Source organism: Mus pahari, chromosome 6 (genome assembly GCF_900095145.1).
Source record: "Mus pahari chromosome 6, PAHARI_EIJ_v1.1, whole genome shotgun sequence".
In the NCBI taxonomy this organism is placed as follows: domain Eukaryota; kingdom Metazoa; phylum Chordata; class Mammalia; order Rodentia; family Muridae; genus Mus; species Mus pahari.
In genome coordinates this window covers 12,426,004-12,447,050 of record NC_034595.1, presented here as the reverse complement: position 1 = coordinate 12,447,050, position 21,047 = coordinate 12,426,004, and the positions used below count along the sequence as shown (strand labels likewise).

Here is a 21,047-nt window from a genome sequence, read left to right as displayed (position 1 = left end):
ACCATGTGGTTGCTGGGATTTGAACTCCAGACCTTCGGAAGAGCAGTCGGGTGCTCTTACCCACTGACCCATCTCACCAGTCCTAAATGGAGTATTCTTAATTTGACCTTCTTGTCTCTTATCTGTATAGTATCATAGGTGAAGTGCCCATATTCTTAAAAACGGGTTTGCTCCTTATTGCATTTTGAGATTCTCATATGTGTTGCCTATCAGGCCATACATGAGTGTACATTCTAGTTTTTATCATTCTATTTTTATTCGTTTTCCTTATTAGAAAAATAAACTGGTATATTTATATATAATCTCTGTGTTCAGCTGAAATTGGCTTGCAGTTCACTAATATTCCCAAAATATTTTCCTCTCAGTGTTTTAGGTTGCATTTTTTTTAATGTGTCACTATTTTTTCCTTGCAATGTCAAGATTTCTGCTATAACCATTGAATGATATATGTTTATAGATATATGTATGCATGTGTATATGTATAGATGTGTGTATACATGTATTTAAAAATACATTTTTGTCTCTAGACGTTTGCTTTGAGTCTTAATATCTTTCCTGTGTCTTGTTAGCTTTTTGGACATTTGGAGAATGGCTGTAATAACTGAATATGCTCAGGAATTCTAACATTCGTGTGCCAGTTGGGATCTTTTTAATTAAGTGATTTTTTTCATCATTTTAGTCATATTTTTGGGCCTCTTTGCTGTGGCTGGTAAATATTGATTAGATATCATACTATAATTCTCTTTGTTGGGTATTGATATTTTGATGCCTCTGGCATCAAATTACACCTAGTGGCCCACGAGTTACATGGCTTTCCAGCTTTACTGATGGTAGATAGACTGAGTGAGTACAATTTCCTTCACTCTATTCGGGTGGCATCTCTCTGCCTCTCACACCTTTCTCGAATGCATCCTATGATCAGTTTTTGTTGATACCCAAAGGAAAGTCCTTTGGATCTCTCAGGCTGTTTTTCTGTTTTCTCTTTTCTCATAGTCAGTTCTTTTGAGCTGTATTTTTTTAAAGAGTTCCTTGAAGTGTCATCTTAGTGTCATTTATTGTGTCAGCTTAGTAATTCCCCTGTGTTTCCATGACTTTTCTTTGGACTGTAACTTGGACACTTTTAAAATCCTTTTAAAGGTGTAGAAATTGAACCTAAGGCCTTGTGCACGCTACCCCTGAGCCACATTCTCAACTCTCCTAAAATCTTGAGTCAGGGTGGAGTGAGTGGTGGCCATTGTACAGGCCACTATCATGCTTCTACTTCTTTGGGGCACTGTCCTTTGTGCCTGGTGTCCAGTCCTTGTATAGCTTAATCTTTTCCACCTCCTCCTCCTTCTTCCTCCTCCGCCTCTTCCTCCTCCTTTTCTTCTTCCTCCTTCTCTTCCTCCTCCTCCTCCTCATTATTATTATTATTATTATTATTATTATTATTATTATTATTATTATTATGTGTTAGATAAGCTGTTTTACCTGGCTCATGACATTTCACTTGAGTACCTTATTTTTTAGCAGAAAACTTAAAAACCCTTAATAACCTCCTCAGAAAACAAGACCTGTGTAAGAGCTATGTATTTCTCTGTGTGTTTTCCCATGTAGGAGAGAGATATTTAAACACAGTCTAATTTCATTGATTAGATACAACTGGATTGAATGTAAATATACTTTGTGATAGTGTATGTAGTTGTTAAGACTATATTATTGAATGCTCTGACCATTTTGTCATATGGGTTTACATTAAACATTCTTGGAGCTAAATGTTTGCATGTAATATTCATCCCACAGGATACTGTAGAGTCACATAGCTTCTGATTCAGGATAGTGTTTAGGATCCTAATATCTATCTTGTCCATAATGGGTTCCAGAAGGGGCAAAAACAATTGCATCCACATTAGGTATATTTTTAAGTGGCTATTCCATATTCTTCACAAATCCATTAAACATAACTTTCTTACGTTGAGGTATACTTGCTTAAAACCACTTTTGGTTTTGGTTGCTGTTCTAACACTCATAATTGATTTTGATGTATCCTCCCAAAGATGAATGAAGTCAGCTCCTTTGACTATTAAATGATGGACAATGCCTCTGTCAACAGACCCCCACCATTGAGAGTGAAACTGTGGTGAGACTGAATCACTCTTCCTAACAACCACAGACTTGTCCCCTCCCCTAATTGTTCTCATTTCTTCCTCTTGACCCCTCCCTCCACCTCCTCCAGGTTGCTTATACTACCCATATTCCCCAATTTAGACCATTAAGGACACTAGACCATAAGAACTACTTCTGGTGTTAGAGGACATGAGTGTTCTTAGGGGTAAGACATCTTCCAAGATTTTCTATCAACTGCCATTGGAATTTAGAATTTGAGCTTTTCTAGGATATACGTATTGAGCTTTGTATTTCTGCAAACTTTGAACTGAAAGCACACCAGCTTGGCTTAGTGGCTCCTTTCTTAACATCCTCTGTCTTCCTTACTTTCATTCCTTCCTGAGGTACAGATCCCATCTTTTGCTTCTTGAGCTCTTTCATTCTGACCACAATTACTTGATTTCATTTCCTTTTAACTTAGAAATTCATAGTTATGGCTCATTCCTGAAAATGTCCCCAAAGCAGAGATTCTCCAGTTATCTAAGCATAATAAAACACACTAGCTTGATTCTGAGAGGGTATTTATTTTCCAGTACATCCTTCACTATTGAAGTGACCACCGATTTGGGGTCATTCCATTATTATATCTTTCTCCCTTTCTTCCTTTCATAGCTTCAGATTTGTGATCTTTCCGCTTCAGCCTCCCAAGAGCTGGAGTTCCCATTCCTCTTCTTTAAAGGTTCAGTGTCATGTGGCGCCCCACACTCATGACCTCATCATTTGGCTCCACTTCCAAGAACAACTGTTGCAAATGGTGATGGTGGGCATCAAATCTCCAAAGCATAAACTTAAAAAATTCAATGTGTTTAATTTATTTTATTTGTATGAGTGTTTTACTTGAATGTATGTCTATGCACCACGTGTTCCTGGTACCCAGGAAGGTCAGAAGAAGGCTCTGGATCCTCTGGAACTGTAGCTATGGATGGCTTGATCTTGTATGTGGGTGTAGTGCTTGGAATCAAGCCTGGGACCTTGCAGGAGCAGCAGGTGATCTTAACCACCAAGCCACCTCCCCAGCCTCAGCACACAAACTTTTCAAGGTCATGTTCAAACCATAGCATACAACTGGTCTCCATAAACCTTTCTTTATGGTGATTCTGCAATTCTATGCCCATTAAACATTCCCTGTGGCCCATTCTTCCTTCTCAGTGCCTGGCAACACTAGCATGTGACCTATTTCCCTTAGCAAAAATGTCATTAAGGTGCACCTTGCTTGGTGCCTATGTCAGGGCTTGATTCATTTTTAAGGTGTAATAATATCCCATTGTGGCTATCTACCACAGTTTGTTTATATATGTGTATCTATCACTGGACACTTGGTTTTCTTCCATCTCCAGGCCACTGTACCTATGCTATGTGAGCATGGATAATTAGTTATCTCTAAAAGATCCTATCTTAATAACTTGGAAATGTGTTCAAAGGTGGGATTTCTGCCTCAGGTTTTGAATTTTCTGAGGCTCTTCCATCTGCTTCTGCATTGACTGCAGCATTTGACATTTGTACCACAGATCCAGTCTTTCACATCCTCTTGAACATGACCATAGTAGTTTTGCTTTGTGTCTGTCTGGTAGTCAGCGCTGTGGAATTTCATTTAGGCTGTTTTCTGTTCACTGACACATGTCCTTTAAGGAAGTATTTACTTAAGTCCTCCACCCATCCTTTATCACAGTATTTGTTCTTGCTTGAAGAAAGTGACGTCCCTGTTAAACCACCTCTGTGCCATTTGTTTTCCCTCAAGTGTGCTGGTTATCCTTACTTGAATATTTGCTATTCTCTGACCCATACTTTCTAACCAACATGACCTAGTCTATTACCATAAACACTTGTACTCCACCCCCATCCCAGCCCCAACAATGACTAATATCACCTTGAATTTCTGCATTGATACTTTTCCTTTTATGGGTGGTTCTGAACTTTTTGATTTGGGGTCATATTCTTTTTTTTTTAGAATTTGATCAGTTACAGATGTTTTTAAGTGTTAGCTCCACGAAGCTTGATTAGGAAACAGAGTCCTTCCTCCGATTTCCCCTATGGAAGATATCTTACTACACCAACTCTGATGTCCCTCTGGTCCCTTTGTTCCAAGTGTGTTAGTAGTCACACCTCTCTGTCGTAGTGCTGGTGATTGACTTGAGGCTCCAAACCTGGGGACTGGCTCATGCTAGGCAAGTGCTCCATGGTTCATCTGTGTCTCTAATCCTTCATTAATGTGCTGGGCCCCCCATTACTATTCTCATGCCATGTGAAAATCTGTGGACCTTTTTATTCTGAAACAAAAAAACTGGGTCTGTTTCAAGGTCATATCATCTTTTTATGCTGACTTGGTTCTCTATGTATTAACTCTGCATTTAACACCAGGCTCTCTTATAAACCTACCCTCTGTATATCCAGATGGACAACTGGTCTACCAAGGACACCTTCTTCGCTCTCACGTGTGTCATCCAGGGATGCTTTTCACAGTTAACTTCCTTTGGCTTCTCCTGTGTTGACAGCTACTGTCCTAATCTCCACCTCTCTTTTCCTTCGTGTCTCCAGAAGCACATCCCCCAGAAGGCTCACCTCCCTCTCATTGTCGCACGGTCAGCTTGCATCTAGGGGCATTACTTAACGGTTTGACGGCACTTGGATCCCCACCTCTTGGTTTCTGAGTTCCCCTTTTCTGAGGTCTTTCAGGAGTTTTGAGGAATGACCATGTTGCTGCCATGGCTGCCTTGGTGTCAGTTTTGGCAGTGCTGGCTTCAGGCCTCCTGCTGCCCACATGCTCACACATACTTGTCTTCTACCAATAAGCTGCAGCCTTTCTAGACCTTACAGGACTTTAAAATTTCCAGATTGGTATAATCCTATTAAAGCCCATTGAGGTGAACAGCTTCTTATGGACTCTTTTCAGTCTACAGACACATGACCTTCCATTTTAGGGACTCATGAGTCCCCTCCCCCCTTTTCCCTTTTGAACCTAGAGCCATGAGTCTGCTAGCTAAGGACTCTGACACTGGTCTACAACCCAGCCTGCTTTTCACGTTTTATTTTGAGACAGGGTCTCCACAGTTGCCCAGGCTGCTCATGAACTTACAGCCCTCTGGCCTTAGCTTGTTTTTGGTTACTCCTTTCTTCTTCTGATTTATCTCTTAGGGTTTCTGCTTTCTTTCTTTCTTCCTCTGCTCTGTTCTCCCATCTTATTTTTAAATTCTAGCCAGCTTTCTTAAGCTCACATTTTAATCCTTTTAAATTTGGAATTAATTGCTTTTTAAACATCCTGTTTTTGTTTCAGTGAGCACAGTGTCTCATTCTGGAACTTACACGATTGTTAAGTCTTTTCCTTCTGGTCAGAGTTTCCAAAGGACAAATCTTTCTATCTCATGCTTTGGGGGAGGTAAGTATGGTGGCGAATGCTGTCTCGTTCTAGTGGAAGGACAGACGGGGACAGACACTAAGAGAGACAGTGTCTCATCTCCTCGATGCTCCAGGTCTTGGGGCCAGAACATTTCTCCTGGGTTTCTGCCAGGCTGTCAAGCTTGTTGCAGAACAAAACAGATATAAAGACTGATTTTTTCCCCCCCTATTTAATCTCAAGTGAGTATCTGTGAAGCAGTTTTCTAAAATTTTGGGGCATAATTTTTTATTTTCCTGATTTCAGCATTGATGATGGTATCTCTTCTCATTCATCGTAAAACAAAAACAAAAACAAAAACCAAATAAGATATAGGATCTCTTGTAACCCAGGCTAACACCAAACTCGCCGTTTAGCTGAGGATGACCTTGAACTTCCAATCTCCCTGTCTCTGCTTCCTAAGTTTGGGATTACAGGCACATGTCACCATTTACAGCTTCCTTCCTGCCAAGACTTTCTTCTGCCTATCCTGTGTTGGGGATGGTGTCTTTAAATGTAGGTTTCCCTATCCCAGCGATCTGATTTGTCTTCTCCTCAGTATTCATTTTCTGTTATCTCCATGACAACCTTGGCTTAGGTTCACAGTCCAGACCTACCTTTCTTTGTCCTTTGGGTCAAACTCTTTCCTGACCTTGACTTTCTATCCTGGTGACGTGTCCTGTGTTCAGAGATGCTGCTGCAGTGCCCTCAGCAACCTTACAAATATGAACTAGAAGTTTCTCTTTTAAGAATCATACTTATTGTTTAAGTAAATACAGGCTCTCAATCTGGAATCCCTTTACTTTAAACTCTCACAGTATGTCTTGCTGGCCTGCTGCGCTTGGACATTTTTCTGTTGCTTATCCTAGGAGAGAGAAGCTGATGTCTACACAGTATTTCTCCCTCTTTGCTGGGGATCTACCCTGTGTTTCTTCAAGAGGCTTGTATGAGTCATGACTTGACTGATATCCAGAATAAGGAAAAAGGTTAGGCTTGTAGTAGGTTAATTTGCCAATTAGAGGTTTATCTTCCTGTGAGGCCTGGGGAGGGAGCCAGCTTCAGTTGAAGCCGTCAGATGGAAGTCTGCTTCCAACTGGAGTTTTTCTTTTAGGCATTTGGTGTGGCATTCACTAATTAGTGGAGCCTTTGTCATTTGGCACTGCTGTCCCCGACTGCGGCTAACTTGTGGCATTCTTTTCTCACAGTTTTCTGGTGAATTCTTCATAGCCGATGCAAGTCAGGAATAAGTGCAGCCTGAGATTACTCTCTTTGTTGGCTGCTGGAGGCAGAGGCTCTTCTGAAAGTGTTTTCAATGCACCCCAGCTCTCCCAGGCATGGTGCCCTCCTCCTGCTGAGCACCCGTCCAGGTCGCCTGGGTTCTCCATTGCTTATTTCTGTACATGCACTTGGAACTTGCAGCTTCTCATGCAGAGGGCTTGGCCTTTCCTCCCTGTGGGCCATCTAGGCCCTTCTTCCCAGCATATGTCTTTGGAGGTTTAAGCGAGAATTGAGATTCATTCTGTGGTTTCTAGGGCTGATTTCCTAATATTTTCTTCCCTCATCAATCAGCCTAGTAGATTGTCTTGACAAGGAATCAGCCAGTGTATATTTCTCATTGGAAAAATTAAAAAAAAAATTTAATTCTTTGTGATCCTTGCTACTCCATTTTAATTTGTGCATATTTTTTACTGGTCTTTGTATGAGAGTCTAGATATCATTTCCAATTTTCTTTCTTATACCAGAAATGGCTTTCAGGCCATTCCTTACTGTTTATATTTATAATTAATTTTTTTTTTAAAAAAATGACTGTGTGTGTGTGTGGTACATAGATGTATATATGTATTCATGTGTGTGTCACATGTCTATGCATGCATGTGGTAGCCTGAGGTGTCTTTCTCAATGGCTTAGTACCTTATTTCTTCAGATGGGGAGCTCAACCATTTAGCTAGATTGTCTGAAGAGTGAACCCCGGGGATACTCCTGTCTCTTCGTCCACAGTGCTTCCTCCCCCATACACAAACATATATGTATATGTACATGTATGTATCCAGGTGTATATGCATGTGAAGCCAGAGGATAATTTTAGATGTCATCTTCTGGAATGCTGTCTCCCCCTTTGGATTAGGCTAGACTGTCTGTGAACTCCAGAGACCCTCCTGTCTGTGCCACGTCAGTGCTGGGCCTACAGAAAGGTGTTACCACCCCTAGGGTTTGGGGTGGGTACTGGGCCTCAAACTCATGTCCCTATGCTTGCAAGGCAACCACTTTATTAAATGAGCTATCGGCCCAGTCCTCCAGCTCGCTCTTTCACTTGGAGGCTTAGGCTGTAGAAAGAGCCTGGTCTCTGGCATCAGGCTGGTCTGAGTTCAAGGTTTAGAGCTCTCCTGGCTTTGTGGCTGTAGTTGGGTCATGCACGTAACCTTTTGAAGCCTTGGAAGTCTCCCTTGTGACAGGAGCTAACAGCATCTGCCCAAGGCTGTGTGGAAGAGCTGCAGCTGAGCTTGGTGTGCAGCGGGCTTTCCTTAGCTCCTGGCTCCTCTCTCTTCTCTCTTTTTAGGATTGATGACATATGACAGCTTGACAGCTTGGTTTGATAGGTGTCTTAGTTAGGGTTTAATTGCAGTGAAGAGACACCATGACCAAGGCAACTCTTATAAAGGACAACAGGCTGGCTTACTGGTTCTGAGGTTCAGTCCATTATCATGGCAGCAAGCATGGCAGCATCTAGGCAGGTATGGTGCTGGAGGAGCTGAGGGTTCTACATCTTGTTCCGAAGGTGAACAAGAGATGACTGGCTCCCAGGCAGCTAGGAGGAGAGTCTCAAAGGCCACCACCATGGTGACACACTTACTCCAACAAGGCCACACCTACTCCAACAAGCCACACCTCTTAATGGTGCCTCTCCCTGTGTCAAGCATATTCAAGCCACCATAAGGGGTATATTTTCTTGTCACACACTAGGTGTTGTGTTCCCCTCTGGACAGTCTTTGTATTGTAGCAACTGAAGTTACTTTGAGCCAAATAGTCATAGACTTGATTATGCAGATTGGTGTTTTAGAATAGAATCCCGCTTGCTGGCTTTTGGTTGTTGTCATGTTCCTTTTATACTCATTTGTGAATCTAGAGAGTTGAAATGAGTTATAAACGCATGAAGAATATGGAGAACTGAAAGTAGGCATGGACATGAGGTCATGTGTTAGTATAAAACAATGCACTGCTGGGTCCTATAATTTTCCTGTGATTGAATCCATATCCTAGAAACTGCTGTGAAGAACAGAAAGCATCATCCTTTCTCCTGGGTCTTTCCTTTAAATTGTCATTGTCTTTTTCTTTCTCTTTAAAGTAGGGCTGAGGAGAATACTGGCATTGGCTTAGGGTAGCTGTGGAATCCCATGTTGACACCGGGCCAAGATGGCTTGCAAAGGTTGCTTGCTATGTGTTTGTTTATAGAGCAATTACCCATGGCTTAAAACAAGTAAAACCTGATGTGTTTCAGACTATGGTGTGAAGGCATGATACTTATACAAGCATAAAAATGAAAACCTGCAGGCTATAGGGGTGGCTGCATGACCAGAGCATTTCTTACAGAGGTTCCACAGCCTGGAGTCACAAGCTAGCAGAGCACACTGCAGGATCAAAGGTCTGGGATTGACTGTCCATGTCCACTGCTCTCACTGCACAAGGCTCAGACCATTTGCCCCTTGGCTTATGACTTTTATTATTAAGGCAACTGTCATTCTCCAAGAGTTGAACAACACTCAGGTATCTCCTTGCATACCAGTGAAATTACAATGTATTTGCAGCAGGGGCTGGCGACAGTTTCCTGTAGGTGCTCAGTAAGCATGTCTGTCCTCCTTTCTTCCCTCTCTCCTCTTCCATTCCCTCCCCCTCTATCAGTTCTTCCTTTTCTCCCTTCTCCTTTTACCTCTCCCTCTCCCTTCTTCCTCTCTATCATCTCTCATCTCTCTTTCTCTTCTTTCCTTCCTCTTTTCAACCCAGAGCCTTACTTATGTAGTAAGCCTAGCACCGAACTTTTGATCTTCCTGCTTCTGTCTCTTAAGTGTTGAGATTAGAGGTGTGAACCACCACGTGCCTTCCTTAATAAATCTCTTTTGAGAGATTGCTAATTGGGATGAAAACACAACGTTTAGAAGAAGGGAATGTGCATAACTTCTTCAGGGGAGAGTTTTTCCTTTATGGACTCAATTGTATTGCTCCTGTGATCATGGCACCCCACCTCACACCCCTATTTTTGAGACAGGGCCTGTGTAGCTCTGCCTGGCCTGGGACTCACTTTGTAGACCAAGATGGCCTTGAACTCACAATTAACTTCTTGCCTCTTCTTCTTGAGTTTGATCGAAGCTGTGGGGCACTACCCCGGCCAATCTTTTGACAGAATCAAGGTCCCAGTTTACTGCTGGGAGCGTAGTGAACCCATGCTTGTGAGAAGCATGGGTTTTACTTCCTGGTTGCTTAGCTCCCTCCCCTTGAGAATTTCAAAGAAGTTTGGAGATGCCCTCTCTCTTACCTGTTGGTAAGGGCGTCTGATTTATGACACACTCCACCTCCCTGAGTTCTTGATCCTTCCTGTCACTTACTTGTGTGATGATCCATCCTTGAATCTCTAAAATGTTCACCGAGTTCTTTGAGGAAATGTAAATATAGAATTTCATCCCTTTCTTATATTGTACTGAAAATGCACAGTTCTCTAGAATCCCTTCCCCCAGCACTCAGGGTTGTTTTTGGTTTTGTTTCCACAAAAGTGTAGGGAGAAGCAAGGCTGGACTCGTGGTCATCTCCAACCACTGGGTTCTTTTCTTCACTCTGTGTATGTAGATGATCAGATCTCAAGATTTAAGAAATCATTATAGTATATATATATATATATATATATATATATATATATATATATATAATTACATATTATATTATTGTTATATTAATAAATAATTAAGAAACAGCAAAGTAGCTTCTCTTGGTGCAATCTCCTTGTTTTTCTCAACTTGATGCTATCTCTCTAGAACATCCAGCTGCTCCCCCAGAACATCCAACTGCTCCCCAGAACATCTAGTTGCTCCCCCAGAACATCCAGCTGCTCCCCCAGAACATCCAGCTGCTCTCTAGAACATCCAGCTGTTCCCCCAGAACATCCAGCTGCTCCCTAGAACATCCAGTGGCTCCCCAGAACATCCAGCTGCTCCCCAGAACATCTTGTGAGTAGATGCTAAGGGAGTCATGATTTTTGATGGCAGATCTGCCTCAGCAGGCCCCTAGGTTCATACAGCTAATATTTGGCTCGTCTGAGTGACTGTTGCCACATCTAGATGGTGACCTTTCCTTGCCCATGAAAATCCTCTCTACTCATTCCGGGCTTCCTTGTGTTTCTGCAGGCTTACAGTTCCTCCTAGCATGACCAAGATCTGATCAGCCAACCCACGCGTTGCTTCTTGTGCCTGGCACTGCAGTGCAGGGGCCTTTTCATCGCCCCGAACTACAGCACTGTCATGGCAGCTGCCTCTACTTCCAGCCCTGTAATTTCACAGCCCCAGGTAAGTGCTTCGGCCTGGTCTATGTTTTTGTTAATCATAGCTCTGGGTAATAGTTAATCTGAGGACAAGAAAGTATGCTTTTCTCTGGAGAATTGTGCACACCTCTTATTGTCATGTGGTGGGTACTTAGATGGCATGTTTGGGGAGAGAGAGAGAGAGAGAGAGAGAGAGAGAGAGAGAGAGATAGTTTAGGAAGCAGCTGAGAAAATGAGCTGGCCCCTGCTCACAGGGGGACAGATTTACCACACTGAGGATACCCAACTGTCACAATTGCCATCCAGCTCCAAAGCAAGACAAGTCAGAAGTCAATTCTGCTCCTCCTCCTCTTATTTACTCTTTCTTTTCATGGGGAGGGTGGTAGTACACATGGTATCTCTCAGTTAGATCTAATCTTGCAGTAAGCCCTCCAAGATGGCTTCATTGTTCTTTCCCTGTAATTATTATTTTGCCTCGGCCCATCCTGGGAAATTTGAAAGCAAAATGGAGCTCTAGAAATTTCTGAGCAGTAGTCCTGTGAAGTACTTTGGCTGTACATGGGGAGCAGTAAGCCTGCAAGCACATCTTCTTTGTTTAGATCACGGTGCGACCTGTTTGATTATGACCTGTTCTTCGGTCTCAGCAGGCAGGGTGGTGCAGTGGGATGGAAACAGACTTGGAGTCATTCAGTCTTGGTTTCATCTCCCTGGGCCTTGGACGGATGCTCTCCCTGCCCCATCCCAGCTTTAAACTCCGCTCAGGTTACTGTTCTTCATACAATGTTTCAATGGCTGAAACAGTACTGTAGATGCAAAGCCCAGTGAATATAGTTTCTCACTTGCCTTCCCTTTCTCTTGACTCCTCTGTATCCAGAGAGGTTTCTCATTTATCATGGCCATTTTTAGGCAAAGGTTTAAGAAATATAGGTGCCTTTGAGAAAGACATTTTAAAGTTGTTTATAATTAGTGCACAAAATACTGGGTTTCATTATGACCTTTTCATACATATATACATACATACATACATATCACTGCACTTTGGATTTTTACTTATGTGCCTTCTTCTGCCCTACCTATACACCTCTTACTGGTATCCTTTTTCCTTTCCACACACTCTCTTCCGTTTTCATGTTTTATATATATATATAAATATATATATATATATATTTTATTATTTATTATTTTATTATTTTATTTATTATTTTATTATTTTAGTATTTATTATTTTTATTTCTGCACTAAAACACCATGACCAAGGCAACTTAGAGAATGCAGTGTTTATTTGAGCTTCTGGCTCCAAAGAAGAGTCCAGCACCATCATGGAACAGCAGCTAGAGCAACAAGCTGAAGCTCGCATCTTGAAACACAAGCAGGAAGCAGAGGGTGATGTAGAAGTAACTTGAGTCTTCAAACTCTCTTGGCCCACTTCCAGTGACATACTTCCTCCAGCAAAGCCTCACCTCCTGAGTCCCCCAAACAGTGCTACCAAATGGGACCAAGTGTTCAGATACTCAGGCCGGTGGGGGCATTCCACAAACCACCACATGGGCATATTTTATAATCTAGATTCTGAATATGAGGGAACCTGCAAGCTTTTGCCTTCCCCCATTTCTCAGTCCTGTTCCCTTCCCTTCTCTTTAGAATACCTCCTCTTCCCTCATTATCCTCCTTTTACTTCCATGTTGAACACACACACACACACACACACACACACACACACACACACACACGGTGTATAATCTAAGGGTTTCCCAAGGACCAGCCACTCTGATTGAAGTTTAATTCCTGATGGACCAGCATGTTGTATCCTTTTTTCAGTATCATTTAGAAGGTTATTATATTCTGTGCATATTTAAAATAAGGATTAAGAATGTCTGGGGTTTTTGTTGCTGTTTTGTTGTTTTTAAGAAGACGTCAGGAAAGAGAGGGAGAAAGAAGAAAGGGTCATTTCTCAGCAGTCACCTTTCTTGCAGCCAGTTCTGGGGGTTGAATGACTCTTTCACAGGGGTTCCATGTCAGATATCCTGCATATCAGACATTTATATTATAATTCATAGCAGTAGCAAATTTACAGTTATTAAGTAGCAATGATAGTCATTTTGTGGTTGTGGGTCACCACAACATGAGGAACCACACTAAAGTGTCACAGCATTAGGGAGGCAGGGAACCACTGCCACAGGTTAACGTGGAGGTTTTCCACCATGGATAAATCCCTTGCTGTTCGTTAAAGCTTTCAGTGTTTCCTGGGCTGTTGGATGCCCAGTGCCCACCCCCCGCCCCCCAATGCCATTTCTCTTTTGTGGGATGCTTCTCACGGTTTCAGCACTTGACTTACTTGGGAGTCTGGTTCCATTCATCTCAGTATGCTGGGGCTTAGAGAATGGGTCAAGAGATTCAGTTTGTGTTACTTTAGGTTACCAGTTCAAAGCCCATGGCAGCTGTTCCTGATGATGACTATTCTTAGCCTCTGCCGTGTGTGTGTGTGTGTGTGTGTGTGTGTGTGTGTGTGTGTGTGTGTGTGTGTGTGTGTGTGTGTGTGTGTGTGTGTGTGTGTGTGTGTGTAGTGAGTTAGGCCTGAGCACAGGCTTCCCTGACCAGGCATTTCAGCCTCCATCACTCCATCATTGTTGTTTGTCAGCATTTCCAACATGGACTTACCATCCTCCCTGTCATGTAAACCGCTATGGGTTTGCGAGTACTATAAATGCTTTTAAGTGATTCATTTCATCAAAATGTCCAACACTATCCAAAATAGAAAGAGATCCTATTTAAACCAAACACCTAGGGAAATAGATGCTCTTGAAGACTTTCTGTGGGTAAAATTGGTACATCGACTAGGCAGGATTAATTAAAGTCAGAAACCTTTTGCAGTCACACTGGTGTCTAAACACACGAAACCAAGGAAGCGTATAAAAAGATAGTCACGGGAAGAAGTTCAAAACGTCCTGACTATTCAGCAGTTGGTTGGTTATTAATAAAGCCAGGTACCTGGATATGATTTAAATGTCACATAGCGGTGAAAACATGAGCATATCGACATGGCTGTGTTGTCGTAAGACACCTTATAAAGGGGAGAGAAAGCAAGACGCAGAATAATCCTCACAGGAAGAGATCATTAAAACGATAAAACAAGACCATGTGTTTTTAAGGACAAACACATGGCTCGTAAACAGAGGAGCAGAGGGAAAAAGCCAGCGCATACATTTTCAATAGAATTCTATTGCCCCCCAGAGGGTCCAAATTGGATCTGGGGAGATGATAAGTCCCGCCAAAGCTTAACCCTACCCTAAAGAATCATATTTCATAGCATTTGACTTCTTTCATTAGGGGGAATTTAAATTTAATTAAAAATTTCTCCTTGAGGATCATTATTGAAAAATAAATAAAAATGTCACGAAACGCAGCTTTTCGGAAGCATGTGCGAGGACCCTGGGGTCACACTGCTTGAGTTCAGGCCCTGGCTCTGACACTCAGGGCCGAGCCGGAGGGAATGTGTTCACTCTCTCAGTGCCTCCACATAACGCTTACAAAACAAGCAGAGCAGTCGAGAGGCCAGCCTTCTGGCAGTGCTTGAAAAATGTCACGTGCAATTACACACTCAGCTCACAACAATGGCTGGGGCATATTGTCTGTGCGTGTTGGTATGTATTATGGTTACTGCTTGGCAACAGGACAGGCCTCTACATGCAAGAATAAATAAGATTAAATAAAATCGTTGCCGTGCTAGAGTTCAGAAACATGGTGGAAGATAGGCAGCTGAGGAAGGGACAACTTAAAAGTTATCACAACACAGGAAGTATTGCTGTTCTGGGACTGGCACTTGGGCTTCTTGCAGGAGCCCCTGTGTGGACGGATATGAGCTGTTTTGATGGGGAAACAGAAAGAGCATGCGCAGATGCCCAATGGGCTACGGGGAGAAAAGCCCCCAGCTTCAGGATTGAATAGAGTGAGCACTGCGTGGTCGGGCCTGGGGCTGCCCCCCAGAGGGGCGTGCCCTCTTCTACCAAGCCACGCGGTCAGATTGTAGGATTGTGAAGAATTCCGTGAGGGGCTGGGTCCGTACGTAGCTCGGTGGTTAAGAGTGTGTATTGCTCTTGCAGAGGGCCCATGTTTGAATCTCATCACCCACACTGGGAGGAGTTACAGGAAGCTCTGTAACTCCACCTTCAGAGGACCCAAAGCTCTCTTTTGGTCTCTGAGGGTACCTATCTATACTCGTGTGTGTGTATGTGTGTGTGTGTGTGTGTGTGTGTGTGTGAAAGATAAATCTCCTTAAAACAAAACAAACCCTAGCATTTGGCGAGCTTGTCAAATTCCGTCATGATATAATATTTGCACTGTAGAAATTGGCAGACCCTGAGTATTAGAATGGGTGGGTTATTAACTCAGGAATTTTGCAGGACCTTAAAAGCCATAGTAAGGAAGTGAAAAATGATTTTAACAAAGCCTGCAGTGGTGTAATGCTTGCCTAGCACATGGAAGGCTCTGGATTCAATCTACAGTCACACACACACACACACACACACACACACACACACACAGCCTGTATAGTTTAATGGTTATTACCCAAGCTTTAGAGTCCTTGACTTGTGTTTGAACCTGGACTTGACTATGCTCTGGGACAAATTCTGGGGCAATGTCGATCTCAGTAGGTCTCATTCTCACCCCATGCTGGCATTAGTAAGAGTTGCTGATACTTGGGGAACTGGGCCATTCGGCAAGAGTCAGTTGCAAGCTTCAGTAATTAGATCACAGAACAAGTTGGCTCTCTTTCAGTTGAGATGCAGACCTTTGGGTCCCCTGGCTGGAGCACCCTAGCTTTGGACATGATGAACCTCCTGATTACAGGCCAACCCTTCCTTTCTGCTTTGCACACTCGGGATTTCCTTCAAGGTGGGCTTGCCTGCAGTGATGTCTCCTCTCCAGATAGCTATCGTCTCCTGGTGGAGAGAAGGCTCAAATTATGTAAAGCTAGCATCATTTTAGCTGGCTCATAATGAGCAGCTCTCATGGTGCAGTCACCTTACCCTGACATTATCCAGCCTGGAATATACATTCTTCTGACCCGACCCCCATGACATAAACTCACATTCAGGTGGGAAAGGCCTGCTCATCTCTTTCCAAGGCAAAGGCAACAATTGGAAGAAAAAAGAAAAGGCTGGGGGTTTTTTGTTTGTTTTTCCATTCATCTGGTAACAAAGGCCATTTTCTAGTGAAGGCTGCCTAGCACCAGACATAAACTAATTAATATGAGCAAATAGCCTGTGATTGTTTCAAATAACAATAGGGAAGAAAGCACTCATTGTCGCTCCTGCTGGGATCTCTGTTTAGTCAGCCTGGGATCGGCCTTGTGCTTTGAAGTCAGACCAGTCTGGTTCTCTGCCTTGCCCCTGCTTGGACTCTTAAGATGCAGAATTGTTTCCTTGTACTCCAGCACCCAGTCCTGGCACAGCTAAGGTGAGTCCCAGGATGGTTGGGACTGAGAGTCACGGGAAGTCGCCTCGACTGATTTATAGCTACACTAGTCCAGAGTTGATAAAAGCTACTGTCAAGGGAACCTGAGGATGTATTTTTGTAGACAGGAACCAAGGAATTTGGTCATGTATTCCTGTTCTGCGGGATGTTGAGGGGTAGGGTGGGGTGGGGTGGGGTGGGGTGGGGGTGATGTAAGCTAGGATAGTTTCTGTTTTCTGTTTCTAAAACTCTGCCAAACATTTACTTCACTGTGGTTGATGAGGTTCTGGATCTCAGTTTCCAGTTTCAGTCTTAGTGGAGGGATCAGTAGCTCAATAGGAGAGTATGTCATTTGGCTCCTCCCACCCCCAGCACTGGTGAGAGAGGCCCAAATGGGTGTTTGAGGACTTACAGGTTGCTTGGCTGCCACCCGTGGGATTCCGGTGAGGAAGTGACCTTTGTCTTCAGCATTGGGGATGATGCTCTTCCCTTCTGCCCTCAAGTGTGAGGTGACATCTGTGTTCACAGTAGTGGCCCGGATAGACTTTGGTCCTGTTAAGTGATTTCAGTTGCTTGCATTAAAAGTATAGTGTCTTAGCAGATTGTTCTCTCGGTTCCCAGCTGGTGTTTTGAGCTGTCTGTTTAGAATCCTTTATATTTTAAAAGTCCACGTCTTAGAAGCTTTTGTTTTGAGTTGGATGAAAGCAACTGAGTTCTGCATTAAAACACTGGACATGTAACTCTGGGATTGGAAAAACTCTCTCCCCACCCCTCCCTCCCTTACTCTCCTCCTCTTCTTCCTCCCCTCTTCTCCCTCTCCCCCCCCCCCTCTTGTGGTGTTTTAGAATCCTGTGTAAAGCAGGTTTTCAGGCATTCACAAGCATGATCGTAAGCTCCTTGCACAATTATCCAGAGTCACTCACCAGTCACCAGCATTTCTCCCTTTCCCCCTCTCGCTTCACTCGGAGGATACAGCACGCTAAGCCCCCAGCTTTGCTCCATCCTTCCATCAGTCCTCGTATCTCACTCTTCATCTGCCAGAAATAATTTGTTCACGTAACCGTGATTCCATTATCACACTTTTCACATTATCAGCACTGAAAGAGATTGCTAATATCACATTGTGCTCAATGAATACCCAGATCTCTCTAATTTCTTCTCTGAAAAGTCCTCACAGTTGGCACCCGGTTGTCTTGGAAGGCCACCGGGCAGATCCATTTACTCTTCTGTATTAATCCATCCTATGAACACCTATAGTTAAAAAAGACAGTTTCAGTGTTCCTCTTCACTCATAGAAGAAGATGGAAATTAGAAGCAGATATCGCTAAGGAAGACTCCACAAATGAGGTACACACCATAGCCCCCCAGGAAGAAAGTTAAGGCAATAGTGGGACTTAAAATCTGACTGCCAAAGAGCCATGCATGCTTTTTATTAGGCTAAAGCATGAGTAATTAATAGTTGCATGGCATACTGTTATAGTATGAGCCATGGATTGCAGTGTGGTGTTCCCTATGGGCACACCATGAAGGTGCAGTGTGGTCTGGCTTTACATACATGGCACCGAGAAAGAGAGTCCATGGGCTTAGGTCCACATAGATTTTGTAAGTCTAAAATATTGTAGGCCAAGGCTAAGAGGGCTTTCGGTACACATTTTTGTTCCAGCTTTATTCTTTATTATGTAGAATTAAAACAATGTGCACCATGGTTGAGAGTATGAATGGGAAGCTAAGTGCTTTGTGGCATCTTTAATAGATACCAAGCAGATGCTCGCTCTCACCATTCCCTCCCCCCCACCCCCCCGCAGTGGTTGTGAGAGTTCTTTGCAGGGAGAAAGTGGTTACCGCATATGGTTTGTGTATGTGATGTGCGTTTGTCTTCTGCCAGAAGAGCTATCAGAGGAAAGCCAAGTTAGATAAACACTCTATGGAAAACTCCCATGGACTGCCAGGAATAAGTGCGTGTGGAGGTAAACACTGAGATTTCTGACTTATTCCATCTTGATTCATGTTTCAATTAGAAGTTGGATTTCTTCTTATATTGCTATTTAAATTCATTTATGCTCCCTTCTGTGTTTATAAACTCAGAAGGTTGGAGAGGATATCTGATTTTGGAATCTGAGAGTACATTTTCAATTTTTCTTTCCTAAGCTAAAAATCACATGGGTGCTGGTGGAGAGCCCAGGGTAAGCCACAAAAGATACCCAACAGCATGCATCGGTTTATTTATCTTTCTAATATGCCCTTTTAATTGGCTCAGTCTGTACTGGTTAATGAGGCTGCCTCTTTATCCTGAAAGGGCATGTGGCTTTTTCTTTCCCACCCACCGCGGTGTGTGTCTATTTTACACTCCTAGGTTCTCCGGAGCCTTGGATTTTTTTTGCAGAGTCAGCATATATGCCCAAGAGGCACAATGTCCTATTTTTAACCATAATCATAGGGTCCGGGGGTTGCTGCCTTCTGAGCTCTGAAAGTTGCTGCAGCAAGACTGTCATTAAGGAAATCAGCCTGCCTTTGCTGGGTGATGACCCTGCCACACTGCAGTTTTAGAGTGTCACTTAAGCATTGCCCCGAGGTTAAACTTCCTCAGGTCATAAATCAGAGTCATAGGCAGGCTGAAGTCTGTGGAGAAGGGAAAGGTGTGTTTTCTTCTACGTGCTCCTTAGCATGAGATAGGGCCGTGGTGCAGATTCATTTCTGCAGCCTTAGGTTGGCCGTGAAGCAAGTTTCAAAGATACGTTCAACCTGAGATAAGCATTCAAGCAGAGCTATGAGATCTGGCAGGTAGAAGGATGGGGGTACATGGTTGTTGATGGCCAACAGGCTGCATGACTTCATAGTCAGTGTCCAGAGGGTGATTTCCAAACATTGACCACTAGAAGAGCCTGCATCAGACAGCAAAGAGGGGTTTGGAAGTCTAGGTTCAGGTCCAGATTGGAGATTGTTCACTGGATTCATGCATGAGCTCCGACTCCGCACACTCTGCTCCAGGTCTTTACTTAGCACTACCTTAACTATGACTGGTAAGGCAATCAGTAACCTAGACAAAAAAATAATGAAGGGGTGAACACGAGAGACCTGCAGCTCCATGGATCAGCGGCACCGGTTGTAGTTCAGGGCTAAATTGGAGGGCTATGCTGGGTTGTGTAGCGGTGATGCGGTCAGGTGATCCCACCTCTGTGAGACACGTCCAGATGGAGGGACTCCATTGCTGACATCACACTTTTGTGTGGAGCTTGGAGCCCTAGGGCACCACCGAGCCTGTGTGTAGAGACATTCAGCCCTCTGGTAGTGGAGAAGATAAAGCAGGCAGGGAGTGCCACTGGCCTGAGGATTCCAGTCAGCAGACACATCAGACAGTACACATTGGAATTGGAAACAATTCTATTTTATAAGACAGAATTTCACACCTCAGCCCAACATAACCTTGGACTTGTGGTAATTTACCTACCTCATCTTTTTGTGTGTTGGGTTATATAAGCCAAAATACCTGGCCTAATCAGAAATTTTCTTTTTAAAAATATATTACACTTTTGCCTCAATGGGGCACATGCCATTAGTCCCAGCACTCAGTAGGCAGAGGCAGGCAGAGCTCTGTGAGTTCCAGACTAACCCAGTGGGTCTACATAAAGAGTTTCCAGTCAGCCAGGGATATTCGGGGAGATCTTGTCTCAAAAACAAAACAAAACAAACAAAAAAAAACAACAACAAAAACCAAAACCAAACCCAACCAAACAAACAACACTGAAAAACAGTCATTTTATTTATTTACTTTGTGTGCTTATGGTGTGTGTGTGTGTATGTGTGTACACATATGTGTGTACACATATGTGTGTACATGTGTGCATATTTGTACAGTCATTATGCACATGCCATGTCACATATGTGGAGGTCAGAGAACAACTTGCTAGAGTCTGTCATCGATATCCAATAGGTGGGATCTGGGGATTGAACTCAGGCTCGGTGAAGGATGCTTCTTTCTGTCTGCTGGGCCAGCTCACCAGCCCCAGAATTCTTTTAAGTACTTTTGTCCAAGTTTTCCCTTAAAGTTATTAAAACTGTCTCTTGATATGTAGAATAGGAAAAGCTGCTTTTTGCTGAATAATTTATTATAATTCGGTCATAGTAAACGCAGTTTCACAGAGCAGTTTTACATGAGGGAACAGCAAGAGAAGCAATAGAAGATGGGAAATCTAAAAGAAATAAGCATTTACTGCCATGTTTAAAAACTGAAATGGAACAAGTTGCTAAATGTGCTCTGACAGTAAGTAGAACCTGCTGTAGAAAGCCTAATGCACACGGGACACGTAGTCTCAGCCTATCCGCTTAGTGACGACTGCATTTCAGAGCCTGCCTGTGCTCCTTGGAGGTTCAATCCCAGAGGGTTTTGATTTAAGCCTCAGCAGAGCAGATGCCACAGAAGTGAGTAACTGAGGGTCTTCAAACAAGGTGACTTCAGATTGAGCCTGGTGGCTCCTGCCTTTAATCCCAGCACTCAGGAAGGCAGAGGCAGGTGGCTCTCCCTGTTAGGCTGGGGGCTAGCCTGGTCTGCCTGTT

General features: G+C 43.3%; 1 protein-coding gene across 5 annotated transcripts in view; it reads left to right on the top strand.

Annotated features, from left to right (window-relative positions):
- Window positions 1–21,047, top strand: part of Lpar1 (lysophosphatidic acid receptor 1) — a 116,767-nt gene that overhangs the window by 39,939 nt on the left and 55,781 nt on the right. For 3 of the 5 annotated variants that reach the window (XM_021199748.1, XM_029540307.1, XM_021199749.1), the window contains exon 2: window positions 10,906–11,064. In XM_021199748.1, coding sequence (XP_021055407.1) covers window positions 11,020–11,064 — 45 coding nt within the window. In that variant the 5' untranslated portion in view covers window positions 10,906–11,019. Of the gene's footprint in view, window positions 1–10,672; window positions 10,729–10,905; window positions 11,065–16,387; window positions 16,497–21,047 lie in introns of those variants that run through there. The other 2 variants (XM_029540308.1, XM_021199751.1) reach the window with 2 other exon arrangements.